The sequence below is a fragment of the Oncorhynchus gorbuscha genome, linkage group LG26, assembly GCF_021184085.1.
Source record: "Oncorhynchus gorbuscha isolate QuinsamMale2020 ecotype Even-year linkage group LG26, OgorEven_v1.0, whole genome shotgun sequence".
NCBI classification, from domain to species: Eukaryota; Metazoa; Chordata; class Actinopteri; order Salmoniformes; family Salmonidae; genus Oncorhynchus; species Oncorhynchus gorbuscha.
The window spans coordinates 9,156,984-9,177,601 of NC_060198.1; the positions used below are offsets into that span (position 1 = coordinate 9,156,984).

The window sequence follows — 20,618 nt, forward strand, 5'->3', positions numbered from 1 at the left end:
CAGATTCGGATTAGGTGGGAGAGCAATGCAGAAGTATTGAGTTGAGGTTGACAGATTCGGATTAGGTGGGAGAGCAATGCAGAAGTATTGAGTTGAGGTTGACAGATTGGTGGGAGACAATGCAGAAGTATTGAGTTGAGGTGGACAGATTCGGATTAGGTGGGAGGCAATGCAGAAGTATTGAGTTGAGGTTGACAGATTCGGATTAGGTGGGAGAGCAATGCAGAAGTATTGAGTTGAGGTTGACAGATTCGGATTAGGTGGGAGAGCAATGCAGAAGTATTGAGTTCTTGACAACTAACACTTGAATCCAGCATTGTTGCTGTGATACAAGGAGAGAGAACCAACTCAGGGGAGGTATGCTGCCAAAACAAGGGTGGTCATAGCAACCTTGTGATGACAGTTACATGTCACCCGCGTGTCACTTCCCCCGTGTCCCCCCTACTCAGAGGAAAGCGTTGTGAGGTGCAGAGATAGAGTGTGGTGGTCACCGGATTATGCTTGCTGCTTGTTTGATTGACAAAACTAACCGTTCTGGCAGCTCACCAAGGACACTCGCGACAACAACAGGAACTTTGTCAAAGCTCTCTCATCTCTCTCTACTACTGATGACTCACACTAGCTTATCCTTCCTCTCCTCCATCTCTCTTGGTCTGGCTAACACCAGCTTTCGAAGTCCTCGAAGTGGGTCACAGCTCTTCGCTGTATAGTCATGTGGGTCGTGTCAGCCAGACTACCCCTCTCCTTCCCTCCCCTCGGTAACACAAAATGACCACCTTGTTCTATATGGGAATAAGGGATGAGCGTGGCAAATGGTGCATGATGAAATTGTGTTTTATAATTGAGGTGTGGTGACGGTACCAACATTCAATAGCATGTCATAGGGGCTGCCTAGGAAAGAAAAGACCCTTGATTTCAGAGGAGACTTCAGAGGAACACCGATTTCAGAGGAGACTTCAGAGGAGACTTCAGAGGAACCCTGATTTCAGAGGAGACTTCAGAGGAACCCTGATTTCAGAGGAGACTTCAGAGAAACCCTGCTTTCAGAGGAGACTTCAGAGGAACCCTGATTTCAGAGGAGACTTCAGAGAAACCCTGCTTTCAGAGGAGACTTCAGAGGAACCCTGATTTCAGAGGAGACTTCAGAGAAACCCTGCTTTCAGAGGAGACTTCAGAGGGACCCTGATTTCAGAGAATAAAAAAATAAAAACACACCCAACAGAAACCAGCGTGTGTGTAATGTAGTGCTTTTTTCTCATTGTATACAGTATGTTCGGACTTCCTACGCCGTGGTTGCTAGGGCTGCTAGGGCTATCTCCATTTCCAATGAGTAGCCATGGAGAGGCTTGACACTGAACTGTGGTTCCGTGTTGACACGGACTGCCTAGTAATTGCTGACAATTACCGACACAGTTTACAGTAGACCTATACAGTTTAACATGTTGTCAGTAATAATAACATGCTGTCAGTAATAGAGTGCAACAATGTTAGCTGCAGTGAGCTGCAGTTCCACTCAAAATGACTGTTGTTACGGTGGAAACCTTTCCTGCTGATCGGTATACTGCACACTAACCTCTAGTGTGTGTAAAGTCAGCAATGTGGAAGGACGAGTCATTTTGTAGTCCCATAAAATATATACTTTGAGTGCATGTATTAAATAACAACAACAGCAACAGGAAAGGAAGCGAGTGATGAGTCATCTGCTAAGCTAAGTTGTTCAGTATGTTCAGTCACTCCTAAAGGCCTCTTCATTGGACGTAGTTGTCAAGTCTGTGTGTCTAATGACCTCTTTTTTTTTAGTGAAAGTCTGACGTTAGTGTCACGTTATCACGAAACCATACTCTTATCACGAAACATTAATTAGCCCATCGGTTGCATGTCTGGCTAACGTTGACCTGGCAGCATGATTAGGCTGCCGTCAATTAACGCTGACTATGAATTAGTGAGCCAGTGGGAAGTCTGTTCAAAGGCATTTGAAAGGTAAAAGAGTTAAGGAGGCTAAACAGGGCTTAAAGAGATGTATGTATGATGTTCCAATTAGAAAATACTGTACAGTACATCTTCACTGTTGGGTTTAGTCTCAGGCATCATAAATAATCATCTACACCGGGGCAGCAATATTTAACATCTGCCACTGGTAGACAAGCAGAGCTTTGTACATCATTTGATAGCAATATCTGACTCATGCAAATTACGTTTACATCCAATCTCGATGAAGGGACAAGTTCTAGGTATATAAAGGTACCAAAGCCAGTGAGATAGTCCAGAATGAACTGCTCTGAGAGCATTGGTGACACCATTGACAGGCGGGGAGAGGCAGTAGGAGGGACTCTGACAATGATGAATGAGAATAGTCTGATACAGACGACGGACGATCATTGCACAGCCTCATGGGGGTTGAGCCTGATGTGGAGAGGGGACACTGGGTATAGAACTCAACTAGAAGTGCAGATAGGACTGGGGCCCTAATGTGAGAGAGAGAGAGAGAGAGAGAGAGAGAGAGAGAGAGAGAGAGAGAGAGAGAGAGAGAGAGAGAGAGAGGACAGGGAGAGAGAGGACAGGGAGAGAGAGAGAGAGAGAGAGAGAGAGAGAGAGAGAGAGAGAGAGGACAGAGGGAGAGGGAGAGAGAGAGAGAGAGAGAGAGAGGGGCGAGGGAGGGTTGGACAGGGAGAGAGAGAGAGAGAGAGAGAGAGAGAGAGAGAGAGAGAGAGAGAGAGACAGGGAGAGAGAGAGAGAGAGACAGACAGGAGAGAGAGAGAGGTTGGAGAGAGAGAGAGAGAGAGAGAGAGAGGGTTGGACAGGAGAGAGAGAGAGAGAGAGAGAGAGAGGGGGAGGGAGGGTTGGACAGAGAGAGGACAGAGAGAGAGAGAGAGAGAGAGAGAGAGAGGGGGAGGGAGAGAGAGAGAGAGAGAGGAGGGAGGGTTGGACAGTGAGAGAGAGAGAGGTTGGACAGGGAGAGGGACAGAGAGAGAGGGGGAGGGAGGGTTGGACAGGGAGAGAGACAGGGAGGACAGGGAGAGAGGACAGAGAGAGAGAGGGGGGGGTTGGACAGGGAGAGAGACAGAAACAAAGGAGTGAAAGAGAAACACAGCCCAGACGGGATGCATAGATTGGGAGATAAAACACCACTAATCTCATCCTGGCGACATACCCAACCTACTCCACTGGCTGGTTGTCTGTCCGTACTTCAAGTGTTACTCGGGTTGGAAAGCTGAAACTGTGATGCAACAGGGTTCTATTTTGGCTCCATGGTAGAGCCCCTGAGGGCCCGGCCTACATGATGGAGCAGGTGAAGCCACAGCACTCCTTCAGCAGGGACAGGCCTGTCTTGGTGAAGGGGGACGAGGTCTGCTGGGCCCTGGACGTTAGCCGTCTGGCTGGAATCTGACCTGGGGAAGAGGAGGTGGAGTCAGTCAGAGGATATGGGGATGTACCAGGTGGAGCACTGGTGATGCAGTAGTAGATTAGACATAATTACACACACATTCAGACTCACCCAGACACAAGGATACGCAGACACATGCATGCACACACACGCCTTCAGATGATCTGATATGAGCAGAATACACGCTGATGAAAACAAATTTTGCTCGGTGGGGAGCCAGTTCAAAGATGTATGCATTTGTGTGGGTGAAAAACATAGTTTCAAAAATAAATGCTTCAGTAGGGAAGAAAGAATTTAACAAGAAAGAGGCGGCAAACTGTCCAAAGAAATCGTCATCAAATCAAGGCCACTGACTCTTACTGCCTCAAAGTGAATACTTGAAAACGTTGAGACATACAATTGAGCATTTGAATGGAAAATAATAACTCACTATGACCACACACACACACACACACACACACACACACACACACACACACACACACACACACACACACACACACACACACACACACACACACACACACACACACACACACACACACACACACACACACACACACACACACACACACACCTTTCTTCTTGGAGTTTCTGGGGAACTTGGACTGGAGGAAATCAGCCATTTCTTTGTCCTCCTCCCTTTCCCTGTATAGGAGAGAAAAATGGATGAGTGGAACTTGAAACGCTACATTTCTGTCTGTTCCTGCTAGCGATGACTAAGACTTCATGGGAGGGGGGGGGGGGGGGTGGTTCAGAACCACGCTCCCGTGATGACCTGGTCTGAGACCTGACGACATACTGTACGTTGGGACCCCAAGGTAAATGCCTAGACTTTAGCTCAGAGAGCTAACAGTGTTCTGGTGAGCATGACACCTGGTTTCGAACCTCAGTCGGTCTCACTTGCCTTAGCCTCTCAAACTCCACATCGTCAACAAGGAAATCTCTTGTCTCCACCAGCTTGTGGATCTGCTGGAGAAGATCCTCCTCTTTCTGCCTGTCCTCGTTGGACTTGTCATTGTCTGTAACAGATTTTTTTAATGAGTTTGATCACTTTGGTCATGATAATGTATGATCACACAGTGTCACATTCCCCAAGTCGATATTAACACATTGTAATCATTATTGACACGACATACATTTTGTGCTTGCTGAAGGATTTAATGATCTCACCTACGACTGGATTCAGTCTGTGGTGCTGTAGAGCTGCGCTACAGGGTGATAGAAATGTAAAGGTAGTGTTCCCGTGTTAGATGAGACTGCATTCCCGGCAAACGCTGCATATGTCGGCTCAATAGGAAATGACCTTTAACTTTAAATTGCTCTAGAGCGCTGCACTTCAGCGATATGGATTGAATCCCGCCTTAATCATTATTTTAAAGCACTTACAACTCATGAAAAATCAGAAATCAGAAAATCCACAACAATTTACAACAAAAGTTTCATGAAGCACAAATTGTGTTAGGTCCCACATGCAGTGGATACATCTTGACAAAAGAAACAGATCACCAGATGCAATTTTCTGCTTACATTCTTATCAAAGTTAATGTGTTAATGCCATTATCATCACAGAACCCACTAAATCTACCCCAAACCCAGGATAGAGGTGCTGAGTGAACGTGGTCTGGACTCTATGGAGGAGGGTCATTGAGACGCCATAGAAGTACAGAATTACTGTCTTGTGGTCCAGGTACACTCCTCCTCCCGGAAGAGCAGGGGACAGGGATACCAGTCTGTTTATCATTGTGGTAGAAGGTGCAGCTATAGTCAGAGCAGATTAAACACCAGGATCGATCATTGGGTGATTGAAAGATGAACTGAGGTCGGTTGTGGTAATGCATCTTATTATGAAAGTTAGTTGCCAATCACCATATAAAGTACAACGAAGAAATTTAAGACTGGAAGGAGGAGAGATGACTAGAAACGATTCGGTTGACCATTTTATGTGTGAATTAATTGTAGGAGTAGAGGACCTTGTGAATTTCAGGTAAAATAACAACTCAATGTTTATATCCCTGGACCAATTAGCTAGCAACAGCAAGCTAGCTAGCTAAATAGGACAAATTAGCTAGCAACTGCAAGCTAGCTAGTTAAATTGCCATAAATGTTCAATGCTTTTCGATGTTTAATGCTTTTTTTAATGCTGCCCCAAATTAATATAATTGGTTCAGAGTTAGTTTTGATATTTCAACCTGCATGTCATGACCGTGTTTGATGTGGGGGGACAAAATCAATTTGCGCACGATGACGCAGGCGTGCGTCAGGTTTGGGCATGGTGTAAGTCATGTGATACATCAGAAATTGTGTAATGGAATTATTGTCTAAAATATTGTCATATAATTATAAATTGAGTTTATTTGGGTTTTATGCCAATTGTCTGTATAAATAGCCTCCAAAATACATGTAAACAGATCATAAATGTCTCAATTTTTGTTTTTTGGAAAGGTGTGAGAGCTTTTATATGATACAATATCAGTACTTGCTGCATTTACAACTTGTATAAGTCCTATCCTCAACTGATTTCTGCCAATGCATGGCTGTGGATTGGCTGCATTGTTTGAATGGAATGTTGGCATATTGGCAGTTAATTTATGGAATCATTCCTCTAAAACTGGCTAGCTAGCTAACAAACAGTGCAGAGAAACTCTTAAATGTCTTTATTTTAAACAATGGTTGTGTTCCAAAATTCTCACTTACGTTCTGCATTCTCCCGTTCTTTCTAGGGTGATCTTCCAAGAACAGCTGAGGGAGCATACTGTCTAGTATGGGAGAACGCAGAGCACATAAAATCCTTTAAAAAAAAGCTAGCTTTTATGTTAGCTAGCTACATGGGTTTACATTGTAGCCAATGTAGCAGCGCGAGTAACTAGTGGGAGCAATTCAGTGAACAACTATCCCAGAATGGAAATATTGAACACGAATAACAAGAAAACAAGTAACATAATATATTTTCTCAGTACATGTTAGTGAATTAAGCTGATATCTTATCACAGCACAACTCCCTGACCAAAATGGCTGACCTTTATCCCATCATAAAAAAGTACTCTAATTCCTAATTCTTTAATAGTATATCTCCCTCAAGTTAATATTAACACGACTCTGTTTTGCTGAAGCCTCATTGTAATAATTACTTACAAATTATACAGCTGTTACGTTTTGTTCTTGGTGAAGGGACTACTGACCTCACTTAATAATTATTTTACAAGCACAACAACCCAGGAAAAATCCGGATTCAGAAAATCCTCAACAATTTACACAAATAAAAGGATACAAAGACAACATCAGTTTCATTAAGCACAAATTCATTTACCCAGAGTGATAAATGTCACACATGCAGTGGATACAATTAGACAAGATAAATAAATGGATAAACAATGTCAGATAATATTTCCAGATCACAAGATGCTGGTCTATGTTATTATCAAAGTTTAAAACTGCGTCCAATTACCAGGCCTACACCCAAACCCAGCATAAAGGAGCTGAGTGAATGTGGTCTGGACTCTATGGAGGAGGGTCATTGTGTCAGAAACACCATAGAAGGACAGAGTTCCTTCCTTGTGGTCCAGGTACACTCCTACTCTGGAAGAGCAGGGGACAGGGATATCAGTCTGTTTATCATTGTGGTAGAAGGTGCAGCTATAGTCAGAGCAGATTAAACACCAGGATTGATCATTCTTCCCAAACAAACTGCCTCTGTCTTTTCTGCTGATCCCTTTATATGAGACGGCTATACAAACTGACCCATCCCCGTCCCAGTGTACCTCCCAGTAGCAGGCTCCAGACAGACCCTCCCTACACGGCACCTGGGGGTAGAAGGTAAATCTGTCTGGATGGTCAGGATATTCCAACAACTGACACTGGTCCCATTTAACATCTCTGTTCCCCACCGACAGATACAGTTTGTTATGTGCTGTGTTGGGATCCAATGTGAGCTGATAATTTCCAGATATCTTGGCCATGTCCTCCTCCAATACATCCTCCAGTCGTTCTTTTAGTCCGGAGACTGATTTCTTCACATCTTCAAAGGAGACATGTTGGTCGACAGTGCTAGGTAAGGCTTCAGATGCAGGAGTGACACGGAGAGACTGGACAGCCTGGAGGAAATGGATGTGATCCTCAGTTTCCTCCAGCTCATTGCCTCTCCTCCTCAGCTCAACCACGTCCTGCTCCAGTCGCACCAATCGCTCTTCAACATGAATCCCTTCAGCCCTCTCCCGGGCTATGATCAGCTTCTTCACCTCAGAATGCCTTTTCTCAATGGAACAGATCATGTTAGTAAAGATACTTTCACTGTTCTTCACCGCACCCTATGTAGATCGCTTGAGTGACTTCATAGCCTTTCTTACTTTTATTCTTCTCCTTCTTTATCCCTTGGATCCTCTGCTGGAATGTCTCCCCCAACTCTCTCTGTTTCGCAATCCTTTCTGCTGCCACTGAGACTGTTTCATGGCCTTCATGTTCATCTAACAAACACTGATAACAGATAAACTGCTGATCGGACTGGCAATAAACCTCTAATAGTTTAACATGACGAGAGCAGATCTTCTCCTGTAGCTGTGTGGTGGCTTGGACCAAGTGGTGCTTCTTAAAGGTAGGAGATTCATAGTGAGGCTTGAGGTGAGTCTCACAGCAAGAGGCCAGACACACCAGACAGGATTTGACAGCTTTGAGTTTTCTCCCAGAACAAAAATCACACTCCACATCGCCAAAATCAGCATAACAGTGAGCTGGAGGAGCAGGTTGGAGTCCTGTCTTCAGATTCAGAAGTCAGCCAACAGAGTGTTTTTCTTCAGAACAGGCCTTTGGATAAATCTTTCCATACACAGAGGGCAACTGTAGAAACCCTTGTGGCAGCACGTTGAGCATCACAAATAGAACTAATTTCAATTTTACCGCCTGCCCACGCAGAAGACCCTAGCGCAAGCATGTCTCCCACCATGGTCCGCATATCAAATTCTTGTCTCTACCGAAATATATTTTCTTTGACTAAAATGAAAAGCAATTTGTAATAGTTATCGTTTTTTCCCAGGGAATGTCGTCTTGTTATCATCATAGTTTTAGTCAGGAAAAATAGTTTGTTGATGATTATTTTTCTTGATATTTATTGTTGATGAAATGAACACGGGATAGGAGTTTGTTCCCGTTGACAGTGGATATATTTTGGTAGAGTATTCCATGTTAATAGGGAAACATTGTTTAAAGGGGGGTTTGAGTTTGATCACTTCTATAATGACAATGTATACAGAATCTCTTCACAGGATTCTGCTGTGCTGAAGAATCATTTCAAGAATTAAGTACAAATTATACAGCTATTACATTTTGTGGATGGTGAAGGGACTACTGACCTCACTTATTAATTATTTGGTAACATGTCACTGTATTTTTTAATATTTTTTTAAATTTAATTTAACTAGGCAAGTCAGTTAAGAACAAATTCTTATTTACAATGATGGCCTACCAAGGCCAAACCCGGACGAACCTGGGTCAATTGTGCGAAATATATCCACTGTCAACAGGGGTTAAATCAGTGGTAGAACAAACTCAATATATGACAACAGGATGAACAGTAATTTTTAAAATGAATTATATCTGGTTTTATAACATCTCATGCTGTGAATCATGATTCATTAAAACTACTTATAACAGCTTATGACAAATGTTATAATGTGTTTTATAAACTAGGTAGTTTGGCTCCTGGATGATCATTGGCTGAAAGCTGTGGTTTATCAGACATTATAAACTGGGTGGTTTGAGTCCTGAATGCTGATTGGTTGAAAGCCATGGTATATCAGATGGTGTACCATGGGTATGGCAAAACATGTATTTTAACTGCTCTAATTATGTTGGTAACCAGTTTATAACAGCAATAAGGCACCTCTGAGGTTTGTGATATGTGGCCAATATACCACATGTTGCGTCGTGCAAAAGAACAGCCCTTATCCGTGGTATATTGGCCATATACCACACCCCCTCTGCCCTTAATATAGCTGTTATAAGGCTTTATGAATGCATGCATAAGGACACCTACAGTAAAGTGTTACCAACTATTTTACAGCACAACAATTTACACATATCACAGGATATAAAGACATTTGAATTTGAACAATGTCAGTTTCATTAAGCACAAATGAATTTACCCTGAGTGAGAAAGGCCCCACATGGTCCCAGCTGAGTATGAAAGATGGGTAATGTTTGTCGAGAATTGTTTATGCTTATGACACAACGCCACTTCCTGATTCTGTGTGTACTCTGAAACTGTAGAGGGTGTGGTCTTGGACAGAGGTCAGGACGAGATTGTCTGTCCAATCAGAGGCAATCTTTACTGCCATTGACGGCAGGTTTTACAGTATGTCTGGAATTTAACCCTCTGCAATCCATTGTACCTCAGTCTGCAGTTCAAGACCTCTCAGTAGTTGACCTCTCCATCCAAAACACTATTCTCATACTCATTGCCCTAACTAAAGTGAAGAAAACAATATTAATAATAAATAAATAATAGTTGGACACACAATGTAAACATAGATTATACCTGGTATGGACACCAGTTTCTGGAGCTCCTTCTTGAGGCGAGTGATTTCCTTACACAGCTGAATGTCATCCATCCTAAAGACATAAAAATGTAATTATTTAAAACCCCTGCATTATTCAGAATGATTCAGCAAACGGTCCAATCGGAGTTTACATGTATTTATTCAAATGTTTTGTCATTTAGCAGACGCTCTTATCCAGAGCGACTTACAGTAGTGAGTGTATACATTTTTGATACCAGTAACCCAGTATAACAGCATCACAGAGCCTAGAGACATCCATTACTGTCAGCTAACTGAGAGCCTCACCTCCTCGACCTTTCTACTTGTCAGGTAGGATGAACAGGGATGGCGGTGGGCAAGGTGCAGAATCCCTCCCATGTGGCATCCCAAGCTTCAGAGAACAGCCACTAGACTCAACAGGATTCATCACACTTGGACTGTAATGTTGAACTCTAAAATCATTCCATGAGTTAGAGTTCTTTCAGGTGTGACATAAGACCTCCCTGGTATTCTCTACAGAGCCACATCCAATACCATTACTGTCTCTGAGCAGCCAGCCTCACATCTCCAATGTTATTTAACGTCAATGGTAGAAAGTCCCCCCCCCTCCCCCCCGCCCAGCCTGTACTCAGCTGTCTTTCTCTCTCCCACCACATTGTACTAAACCCACTGGCACAGATTTAAACAGAATGTCTGACTTATTAGATATCAGATTCTAAACAGTGTCATCAAAGGTTAAAGACAAGATCCATATATTAAATAAACACTGCCGGGCTTCCATACATTGCCTGTGCCAAAACCTCCCTCCTTCAATGAATGAGGAAAGGATTCTCTCGCTCCCTCTCTCTCTCCCTCCCTCCATGTAACACTTTCCAAGCATTACAATACAGGGAGTAGGACTAGGCGCTCTGCTCCATGTGGTTAGACCAGGGATTCTTCAACTTTTCAGCCTGGGACCCAAATGAGAAATTCTGTGTTTTCCTGGGACCCAAGCTTATGAAAACCTGTAACTATAGGTACATATCGGTACATTTAATTGCCCTTATGTTTAAAACAAATGTAATAAAGACAAAAACACATGACAATGAAATGAAATACCCATATAAATAGCGATTCATGTTTATTTTCCCCCATTAAAAACACTCTTACATATCTGTCTAGGTTGGAATGGTTGGTGTTAAAATACAATAAATCCTTTTCATTCTGAACTGGAATAAATTGATCATATCACACAGACGTAGACCAGAAAACAAACACGCAAGCGCACACACACACACACACACTCCTAATGAAAGGTGTGTGGCTGGTTGAAGTTTTCATCAAGAATGTCTATTCTGGGCTCAGTTTTTGACAGTGCAACCTTAAGGTCATGATCAGCATTGAGTCTGTTTCTGTACTTGTCTTTAGTTTGCTCCTTGGTCATGAGACCTAGTGACTTCAAACAAGGTTCAGAATGTCCACTAAGTGTCCCTACACATTGCACACCCTTTAGTTTGTCAATTTTCATCTCATATGGTTTTACATTAATTTCAACCTCTCTTTCGTATCGTCTGAGATCCCCAAAGATTGGAAATCTGCCGCGGTCATCCCCCTCTTCAAAGTGGGAGACACTCTAGACCCAAACTGTTAAAGACCTATATCTATCCTACCCTGCCTTTCTAAGGTCTTCAAAGCCAAGTTAACAAAACAGATCACCGACTATTTTGAATCCCACTGTAACTTCTCCGCTATGCAATCTGGTTTCCGAGCTGGTCATGGGTGCACCTCAGCCACGCCCAAGGTCCTAAACGATATCATAATCGGCATCGACAAAAGACAATACCGTGCAGCCGTATTCATCAACCTGGCCAAGGCTTTCGACTCAATCACCGCATTCTTATCGGCAGACTCAACAGCCTTGGTTTGTCAAATGACTGCCTCGCCTGGTTCACCAACTACTTCTCAGATAGAGTTCAGTGTGTCAAATGAGAGGGCCTGTTGTCCGGACCTTTGCCAGTCTCTATGGGGGTGCCATAGTGTTCAATTCTCGGGCCGACTCAAAAGAGTCGGCCCGATGATGTCGCTCTTGCGGCTGGTGATTCTGTGATCCACCTCTATGCAGACGACACCATTCTGTATACTTCTGGCCCTTCTTTGGAAACTGCATTAACTTAACTCCAGACGAGCTTCAATGCCATACAACTCTCCTTCCGTGGCCTCCAACTGCTCTTAAATGGAAGTAAAACTAAATGCATGCTCTTCAACCGATCGCTGCCCTCATCTGCCCACCCGCCTAGCATCACGACTCTGGACGGTTCTGACTTAGAATATGTGGACAACTACAAACAAACTCTGTAAACTCTCCTTCCAGACTCATATTAAGCATCTCCAATCCAAAATTACATCTAGATTTGGCTTCCTATTTCGCAACAAAGCATCCTTCACTCATGCTGCCAAAAATACCCTTGTAAAACTGACTATCCTACCGATCCATGACTTCGGCGATGTCATTTACAAAATAGCCTCCAACACTCTACTCAGCAAATTGGATGCAGTCTATCACAGTGCCATACGTTTTGTCACTAAAGCCCCATATACTACCCACCACTGTGACCTGTATGCTCTCGTTGGCTGGCTCTCGCTTCATATTCATCACCAAACCCACTGGCTCCAGGTCATCTATAAGTCCTTGCTAGGTAAAGACCCGCCTTATCTCAGCTCACTGGTCATCATAGCAGCACGCCCTCCAGCAGGTATATTTCACTGGTCACTCCCAAAGCCAATTCCTCCTTAGGCTGCCTTTCCTTCCAGATCTCTGCTGCCAATGACTGGAATGAATGGCAAAAATCACTGAAGCTGGAGACTCATATCTCCCTCACCATCTTTAAGCATCAGCTATCAGAGCAGCTTACAAATCATTGCACCTGTACGTAGCCTATCTGTAAATAGCCCATCCAACTACCTCATCCCCATATTTTATTTATTTTATTTTTTGCTCCTTTGCTGCACCACAGTATCTCTACTTGCACATTCATCTTCTTCACATCTCACTCCAGTGTTTATTTGCGAAATTGTAATTATTTCGCCACTACGGCCTATTTATTGCCTTACCTCCCTAATCATACTTCATTAGCACACACTGTATATAGACTTTTGTATTGTGTTATTGACTGTTTGTTTGTTTATTCCATGTGTAACTCCGTGTTGTTGTTTGTGTCACACTGCTTTGCTTTATCTTGGCCAAGTCGCAGTTGTAAATGAGAACTTGTTCTCAACTGGCTTACCTGGTTGAATAAAGGTGAAATAAAACATTCAAAGAATACTGTATGTGGGAATGTCTTATGTCCGTCCTACATGTAGTGTTGGTACATGGAATATTCCTCAACTGCATATAACATAAATTGCTATTGCAAATAGAAGTATTATGTTCAACAACTGACATTTTCAGATATTATTTTGACAAACACACTTTGGTGCTTACAATTCATTCTCTATTGTCATATATTTGGTGGGCACTGTCATCTGTGATCTTTGTGATATGACTTTCTTTAAGCACATACTGATGAAACTGCCACTTTAATATTTTTTTCTTCAAGTCTACAGACGCTCTACATTTATTCACTCTGTGACAGGGTTGGATCCTATATGCTACTTTTATTATTGTCCTGTAAATGGTTTAGTGCCTATAATTTAGGCTGTGTGTGTAGAATGGGGAATAAAGGAAAATACCTCTACTAATAAATTACTACTAGATTATAGTGATAAGGAAAACAGCGTGCACATTTGGCTTGTGTATTCATTTGCCTATAAGTAATCAGAATTCCATTATGTTTACATAAAAAAGAGAATAGTTCAAAATGAAGATCCTGCCATGGAAAAGACGACTGGGTGGACAAAGTGTAAAGGAGGGGAAATAACTCCCACCATGCAGCAGGACACCTTCAGCTGTGGGGTCTTTGTAATGCAGGTTTGATAGTTATATTTTCAATAATGAATGGTTAGCTGTTATATGACAATTAGGTCAAAAACTCTATTTTATTTTGTGGTGTAGATGGCCAAGGAAGGTGCACAGAACTTCCCCAACATCCCAAATTCATATGGAACCTTCAAAAACACATGGAGCAACTGCGGAAATAAATGGCTGAGGATATACTAAAAATGTCTGGTATGTAATGACATTTAATTCAAAGTAAATGTAAATTATTTATTTTTATGTAGTTGTGTGGGACATGTTCAGTTCATGCCTATGATTTCAGAGTTCAACAAAGCCAACAACTGCTTCATGTGTGCCCCTGATAAAGAACCTGGATGTGGCCCAAAGACTGACTGGGTTAGTAACTTTATTTAACATGTTTATAATCTTTTGACAACAGTGACGGCATGTAAGGCAATTTATGATATAACACAATGGATGGCTAATTCGTCATACTGCATTGATATTTGATATTATTTATAACGTGTTTTACATTTTGTTTTGTTTTGATTGACTGTATTGCATGCCAACGGTGGTTCCATGTGCTGTGCCTCGGAATGAAGACAAGAGTTCATCAGAGTAAAGAACACAAACTGGAAGTGCAGTCTTTGTTGTTGAAAATGTATGCTATACCCCATCCACACCGAAGAGGCTCTGACATGTACATCAACCAGGGATAAAGAGAAAGAACCCCCTTAATTGTCAAACTAATATTAATGTACAACAATATAGAAGATACATGACAAGAGGTTATGCAATATGGGTGTATATCCACTGCATGCTTCCTAGGTGTGTAATTGACATGACCAATGAGCTATTGCAACTTTGAAACTATGAAAAATGTACGTTACACCGCGTGATTTTACAGTACACAAACAAAAGTGTGAAATATAAAAGGATAGTCAGCGGACATTCGGTCACATGACCAAAGAGCTATTGAAATGTTACATTTAGAAAAATTATTGTAAAATCATGTGAGATGGAAATAGACAAACTGACATGCTGACCAGACTGGACACGTCACGTGCGCGAGCGTCGCAAAATAAATGTCGAAATCCATGTTATTCAATTATTGCACCCACACTGCTCTCGTGCGCCAACGAGGGTCTGCGACGCCAAGGGCTAAAATAGAACTCATTCCTATTTCTGACGCAGATCACGGTGAAAGTCCTGCCTCTCCCATCTCCTCATTGGTTTATAGAAGCAGGTACCCACGTGCCATCTCCTCAATGGTTATACCCACGTGGGTGACTGAAAGACGAACTGTTTTGCCGGTAGACGTGGTACTACAATGAAAGTTTAGATGTGATCACCATGTAAGTTAAACGATGAAAAAGCCTGGAAGGGGAGAGATGACTAGAAACGATTCGGTTGGCCGTTTTATGTCTGGATTAATTGCTGGAGTATAGGTTCTTGTGCATTTCAGGTAAAATAACAAATCAATGTTTATATCCCAGGACAAATTAGCTAGCAACAGCAAGCTAGCTAAATCGGACAAATGAATGTTAGCTAGCAAGTGCAAGCTAACTAGCCAAATTGCCATACATGTTTAATGATTTTCGACCTGTCCCCAAATTAATGTCATTGGTTCAGAGTTTGTTTTGATATTTTAACCTGCGTGTCATGATCGCGTTTGGTGTGGGGGGGCAAAATAAATGTATGCATGCTAGGGCACAATGGCACACGCGCCCAGCCGCTTTGGTTTCTTTTTGAAGGGTGTGCAATGTGTAGGGCCACGGAGTGGACATTCTGAATCTTATTTGAAGTCACTAGGTCACATGACCAAGGAGCTATTCAAATGTTTAAAAATGCAGGTAAAACCATGTGAGATGAAAATGGACAAACTAAAGGGTGTGCAATATAGAAGGGTAGTCAGTGGACATTCTGAACCTTGTTTGAAGTCACCAGGTCACATGACCAAAGAGCTTTTGAAATTCAAATTTTTAAAAATGAATGTAAAACCATATGAAATGAAAATGGACAAACTAAAGGGTGTGCAATGTGTAGGCCCACGGAGTGGACATTCTGAACCTGGTTTGAAGTCACCAGGTCACATGACCAAGGAGCTGAAAATGGACAAACTAAAGGATGTGCAATGTGTCTCTATGCCATCAGGTTAGCGACAACCAGTTTTGAAAGTGTTTGGAGTAATGGTTAAAGAGCTATTGAAATGTGAACATTTTGATTTGTCACTTTGTTGACGGTCCCTAACTGCTTTTGGTGGACCTAAGGAAAACTACAGGCGAATATCCAACCTGCAACTGTCTTTACCTCGGTCAATGCTAGCTGACTTACTTTTCCACTGTCGAAGCACTATTTTCTGAAGCAGTGTGCCCCAACAAAAAAAAGTGGAGCCGAAACGTTATACCCTGTCAGCGATTGTAAATGGAACTTCGTAGTATTCAATACCCTGAAGAAAGGTGAAGTATGAACCCACCCACACCCGTGTAAACCTACTTATCACCTTGCACCTTATTCCTGAGCTCATATGAGACAGATGTTTCTGCAGATACATTTTAACCACAAAATTAGATTGTGATTCCAAAGACAGAGGATAGAGTCCTCTTATCCACGAGAGAAGTCTGTTCAGTGAAATACTTTCTTCAGTCAGATCCCCCATCTCCTTAGTTGTTGTAATTATGTTCCTATTTATCATTTGAGAAGCCTTTGCTGCCAAACGGGAGGTTGCGTCAATTGAACTGACTTCAACAAACGTGGAGTGACTGCACGGATGCCCTTTGATGATAATTTAAGTCCGGATAAACTTGCTAAGGCAATAATTAAACGTTGGGCAATTGATGTTGTTCATAACCACTTTGTAGGTGTTCTGAAATAACTCCCTGGGTTTACCGTCATGCTGTGGATGTTTTGTCAGGACGTGTCATTTTAATTTGTTCGTTTTGAGCGACTCATTACTAAGCACTTCCCTGCACAAAACACATTGTGGGCGCTTCTGGTTATTTCTCAAAGTTTGTATGAAACCAAGCGAGTGAGAATGACAAGGCAGTGGCTGACAGCGCATCATCTGCTGCTGAACCACAGCCCTGCAGCGTGTGGGTCGCGAAGTGATCTTCAATAAAACTACAGAAAAAAAGATCTCGTAAACAGCAAAGCACAAGGCATCTCCCTCCCACTCGCGCAGCTGGCAAATTGAGCAGAGACACAGCTGCTAAGCAGAGAGTGCACTGAACAGAGAGTGCAGTTGCATTTAGCAAAATCAGTTCCAGTAATGAATGAAATAATTATACATTTACTCTGACACGTCGTGACCCACCAATAGTGGTGGGCCCTTTAAAAAAGGCTGGGTTAGACAAACATCCAGGTCTTCGTCAGAAGAGGACAAATATGTAGTGCCGCTGCAGGGAGGAAGACAGAAAAGAGGAAACCACCAGATATTCAGTTAACTGGCTGTTAACAGGGTATCAGTGATTACACATGCACTTACTTGCACACCCGTAGAATGATGCCGGAGAGGATGGCTGATATTTTAAGTGCTCCTAACGAACTGTGCTATTTTAATCATTTATAGCTAAGCTAAGGCTAGTTTTTTCAAGCAGAAATTTGCATTCTGTTGCACAAACTCAAAACAGTTCTGGGACACTGTAAAGTCCATGGAGAATAGGAGCACCTCCTCCCAGCTGCCCACTGCAATGAGGCTTGGAAATACTGTCACCACCGATAAATCAACTACGATTGAGAATTTAAATAAGCATTTTTCTATGTCTGGCCATGCTTTCCACCTGGTTACCCCTACCCTGAACAACAGCCATCCACCCCCCACAGCAACTCACCAAAGCCTCCCCCATTTCTCCTTCGCCCAAATCCAGATAGTTGATGTTCTGAAAGAGCTGCAAAATCTGGACCACTACAAATCAGCCGGGCTAGACAATCTGGACCCTATCTTTCTCAAATTTGCCGAAATTGTTGCAACCCCTATTACTAGCCTGTTCAACCTCTCTTTTGTATCGTCTGAGATTCCCAAAGATTGGAAAGCTGCCGTGGTCATCCCCCTCTTCAAAGGGGGTGACACTCTAGACCCAAACTGCTACAGACCTATATCTATCCTACCCTGCCTTTCTAAGGTCTTCGAAAGCCAAGTTAACAAACAGATTACCGATCATTTCGCTCTTGCTGCTGGTGATTCTCTTATCCACCTCTATGCAGATGACACCATTCTGTATACTTCCAGCCCTTCTTTGGAAACTGTGTTAACCTCCAGACGAGCTTCAATGCCATACAACTCTCCTTCCGTGGTCTCAAACTGCTCTTAAATGCAAGTAAAACAAAATGCATGCTCTTCAACCATTTAAGTCATTTACATTACATTTACATTTAAGTCATTTAGCAGACGCTCTTATCCAGAGCGACTTACAAATTGGTGCATTGACCTTATGAGATCCAGTGGAACAGTCACTTTACAATGGTGCCGATCCTTGATCCTCGATCCTTGATTTGGGCGATGTCATTTACAAAATAGCCTCCAACACTCTACTCAACAAATTGGATGCAGTCTATCACAGTGCCATCCGTTTTGTAACCAAAGCCCCATATACTACCCACCACTGCGACCACTCTCAGTTGGCTGGCCTTCGCTTCATACTCGTCGCCAAACCCACTGGCTCCAGGTCATCTACAAGTCTCTGTTAGTTAAAGCCCTGCCTTGTCTCAGCTCACTGGTCACCATAGCTGCACCCACCCGTAGCACGCGCTTGAGCAGGTAGCACGCGCTTGAGCAGGTATATCTCACTGGTCACCCCCAAAGCCAATTCTTCCTTTGGCCACCTTTCCTTCCAGTTCTCTACTGCCAATGACTGGAACTAACTGCAAAAATCACTGAAGCTAGACTCATATTTCCCTCACTAGCTTTAAGCACCAGCTGTCCGAGCAGCTCACAGATCACTGCTCCTGTACATAGCCCATCTGTAAATATCCCATCCAACTACCTCATCCCCATACTGTATTTATTTATTTATCTTGCTCCTTTGTACCCCAGTATCTCTACTTGCACATTCATCTTCTGCACATCTACCATTCCAGTGTTTAATTGCTATATTGTAATTACTTCACCACCATGGCCTATTTATTGCCTTACCTCCCTTTTCCTACCTCATTTGCATATACTGTAAATATACTTTTTCTACTGTATCATTGACTGTAAGTTTGTTTATTCCATGTGTATCTCTGTGTTGTTGTATGTGTCAAACTGCTTTGCTTTATCTTGGCCAGGTCGTAGTTGCATTTTAAAAATGTTATTTCAATATTTTTCTAAAGTTGTTTGTAACTTATTTTTTCAAACGTATTTTGTACATAATGATGCTGCTACCGTCTCCTATGACTGAAAATAACTTTCGAACAAAACAGTGAAGAGTGATTATTCACCTCAAACTGGAAGAAGCTTTTTCCTTGAATGAGTCCGACACAAAGGATATACTGCTTTCTCGGGAACAGGCCCAAACCTGTCACTTGTGTGAAGAAAAGACTGAGAAGAAAGAAAATACGGAGAAAAAGGGGGCGGAGGTCGGGCTGCCTTCTGGGAATTCGTAGGTGAGCGAGTAAACCCCCACTGCCATCTGTTGTATTGGCCAACGTGCAATCATTGGAAAATAAGATCCTACCAACGGGACATTAACAACTGTAATATCTTATGTTTCACTGAGTCGTGGCTGTTATGACGACATGAATAACATACATCTGGCAGGTTTTACGCTTTTTCGGCAGGATAGAACAGCGGCCTCTGGTCATAAAAGGGGTGAGGTTCCTAAGTATATTTGTAAACACCAGCTGGTGCACAAAATCTAAGGAAGTCTCAAGGTTTTGCTTGCATATTTACCAAGAGAGATTTCATCTACATTCTTCGTAGCTGTCTATTTACCACCACAAACCGATGCTGGCACTAAGACCACACTCAGTGATCTGTATACGGCCATAAGCAAACAGGAAAACTCTCATCCAGAGGTGGTGCTCCTAGTGGCTGGGGACTTTAATGCAGGGAAACTTTAATCCTTTTGACCTAATTTCTACCAGCATGTTAAATGTGCAACCAGAGGGAAAAACCTCTATACCACCTTTACTCCATTTGGAAAATCTGACCATAATTCTATCCTCCTGATTCCTGCTCACACGTAAAATCAAAAGCAGGAAGCACCAGTGACTCGGTCATAAGAAAGTGGTCAGATAAACCAGATGGTAAGCTACAGGACTGTTTTGCTAGCGCAGACTGGAATATGTTCTGGGATTTTTCCCATGGCATTGAGGAGTATGCCATATCAGTCACTGGCCTCATTAATAAGTGCATCGATGACATCATCCCTACAGTGACCGTACGTACATACCCCAACCAGAAGCCATGGATTACAGGCAATACCCGCACTGAGCTAAAGGGTAGAGCTGCCACTTTCAACGAGCGGGACTCTAACCATGGAAACTTATAAGAAATACTGCTATGTATTGCAGCGCCAGCTCTGCCATCAGAGACTCTGGGTTCACGCCCAGGCTCTGTCATAACCGGCCGCGACCGGGAGGTCCATGGGGCGACGCACAATTGGCCTAGCGTCGTCCGGGGTAAGGAGGGCTTGATCGGTAGGGGTGTCCTTGTCTCATCGCGCACCAGTGACCCCTGTGGCGGGCCGGGCGCAGTGCGCGCTAACCAAGGTTGCCAGTTGCACGATGTTTCCTCCAACACATTGGTGCGGCTGGCTTCGGGGTTGGATGCGCGCTGTGTTAAGAAGCAGTGTGGCTAGGTTGGGTTGTG

At 42.9% G+C, this 20,618-nt stretch overlaps 2 protein-coding genes across 2 annotated transcripts in view; both read right to left on the reverse strand.

The window, feature by feature from the left end:
- Positions 1–3,028: 3,028 nt before the first annotated feature.
- pik3r6a (phosphoinositide-3-kinase, regulatory subunit 6a) overlaps positions 3,029–20,618 on the reverse strand; it is a 38,661-nt gene continuing 21,071 nt past the window's right edge. The window contains exons 3-6 of the mRNA XM_046330053.1: positions 9,915–9,988; positions 4,293–4,407; positions 3,963–4,033; positions 3,029–3,389 (exon numbers count right to left, since the gene is read on the reverse strand). Of these exons, the coding sequence (XP_046186009.1) occupies positions 3,274–3,389; positions 3,963–4,033; positions 4,293–4,407; positions 9,915–9,988 (376 nt within the window). The 3' untranslated portion in view covers positions 3,029–3,273. The remainder of the gene's footprint in view (positions 3,390–3,962; positions 4,034–4,292; positions 4,408–9,914; positions 9,989–20,618) is intronic.
- LOC124015110 (stonustoxin subunit beta-like) lies at positions 6,226–8,278 on the reverse strand. Its single transcript, XM_046330052.1, has one exon. It carries the CDS (start codon positions 7,654–7,656, stop codon positions 6,814–6,816), a length of 843 nt encoding a protein of 280 aa, XP_046186008.1. The 5' UTR covers positions 7,657–8,278; the 3' UTR covers positions 6,226–6,813.

What these genes read in the sequence shown, in the direction of transcription:
- LOC124015110 (XM_046330052.1), bottom strand. Translation starts at nt 7,656, where the DNA reads ATGATCTGTTCCATTGAGAAAAGGCATTCTGAGGTGAAGAAGCTGATC.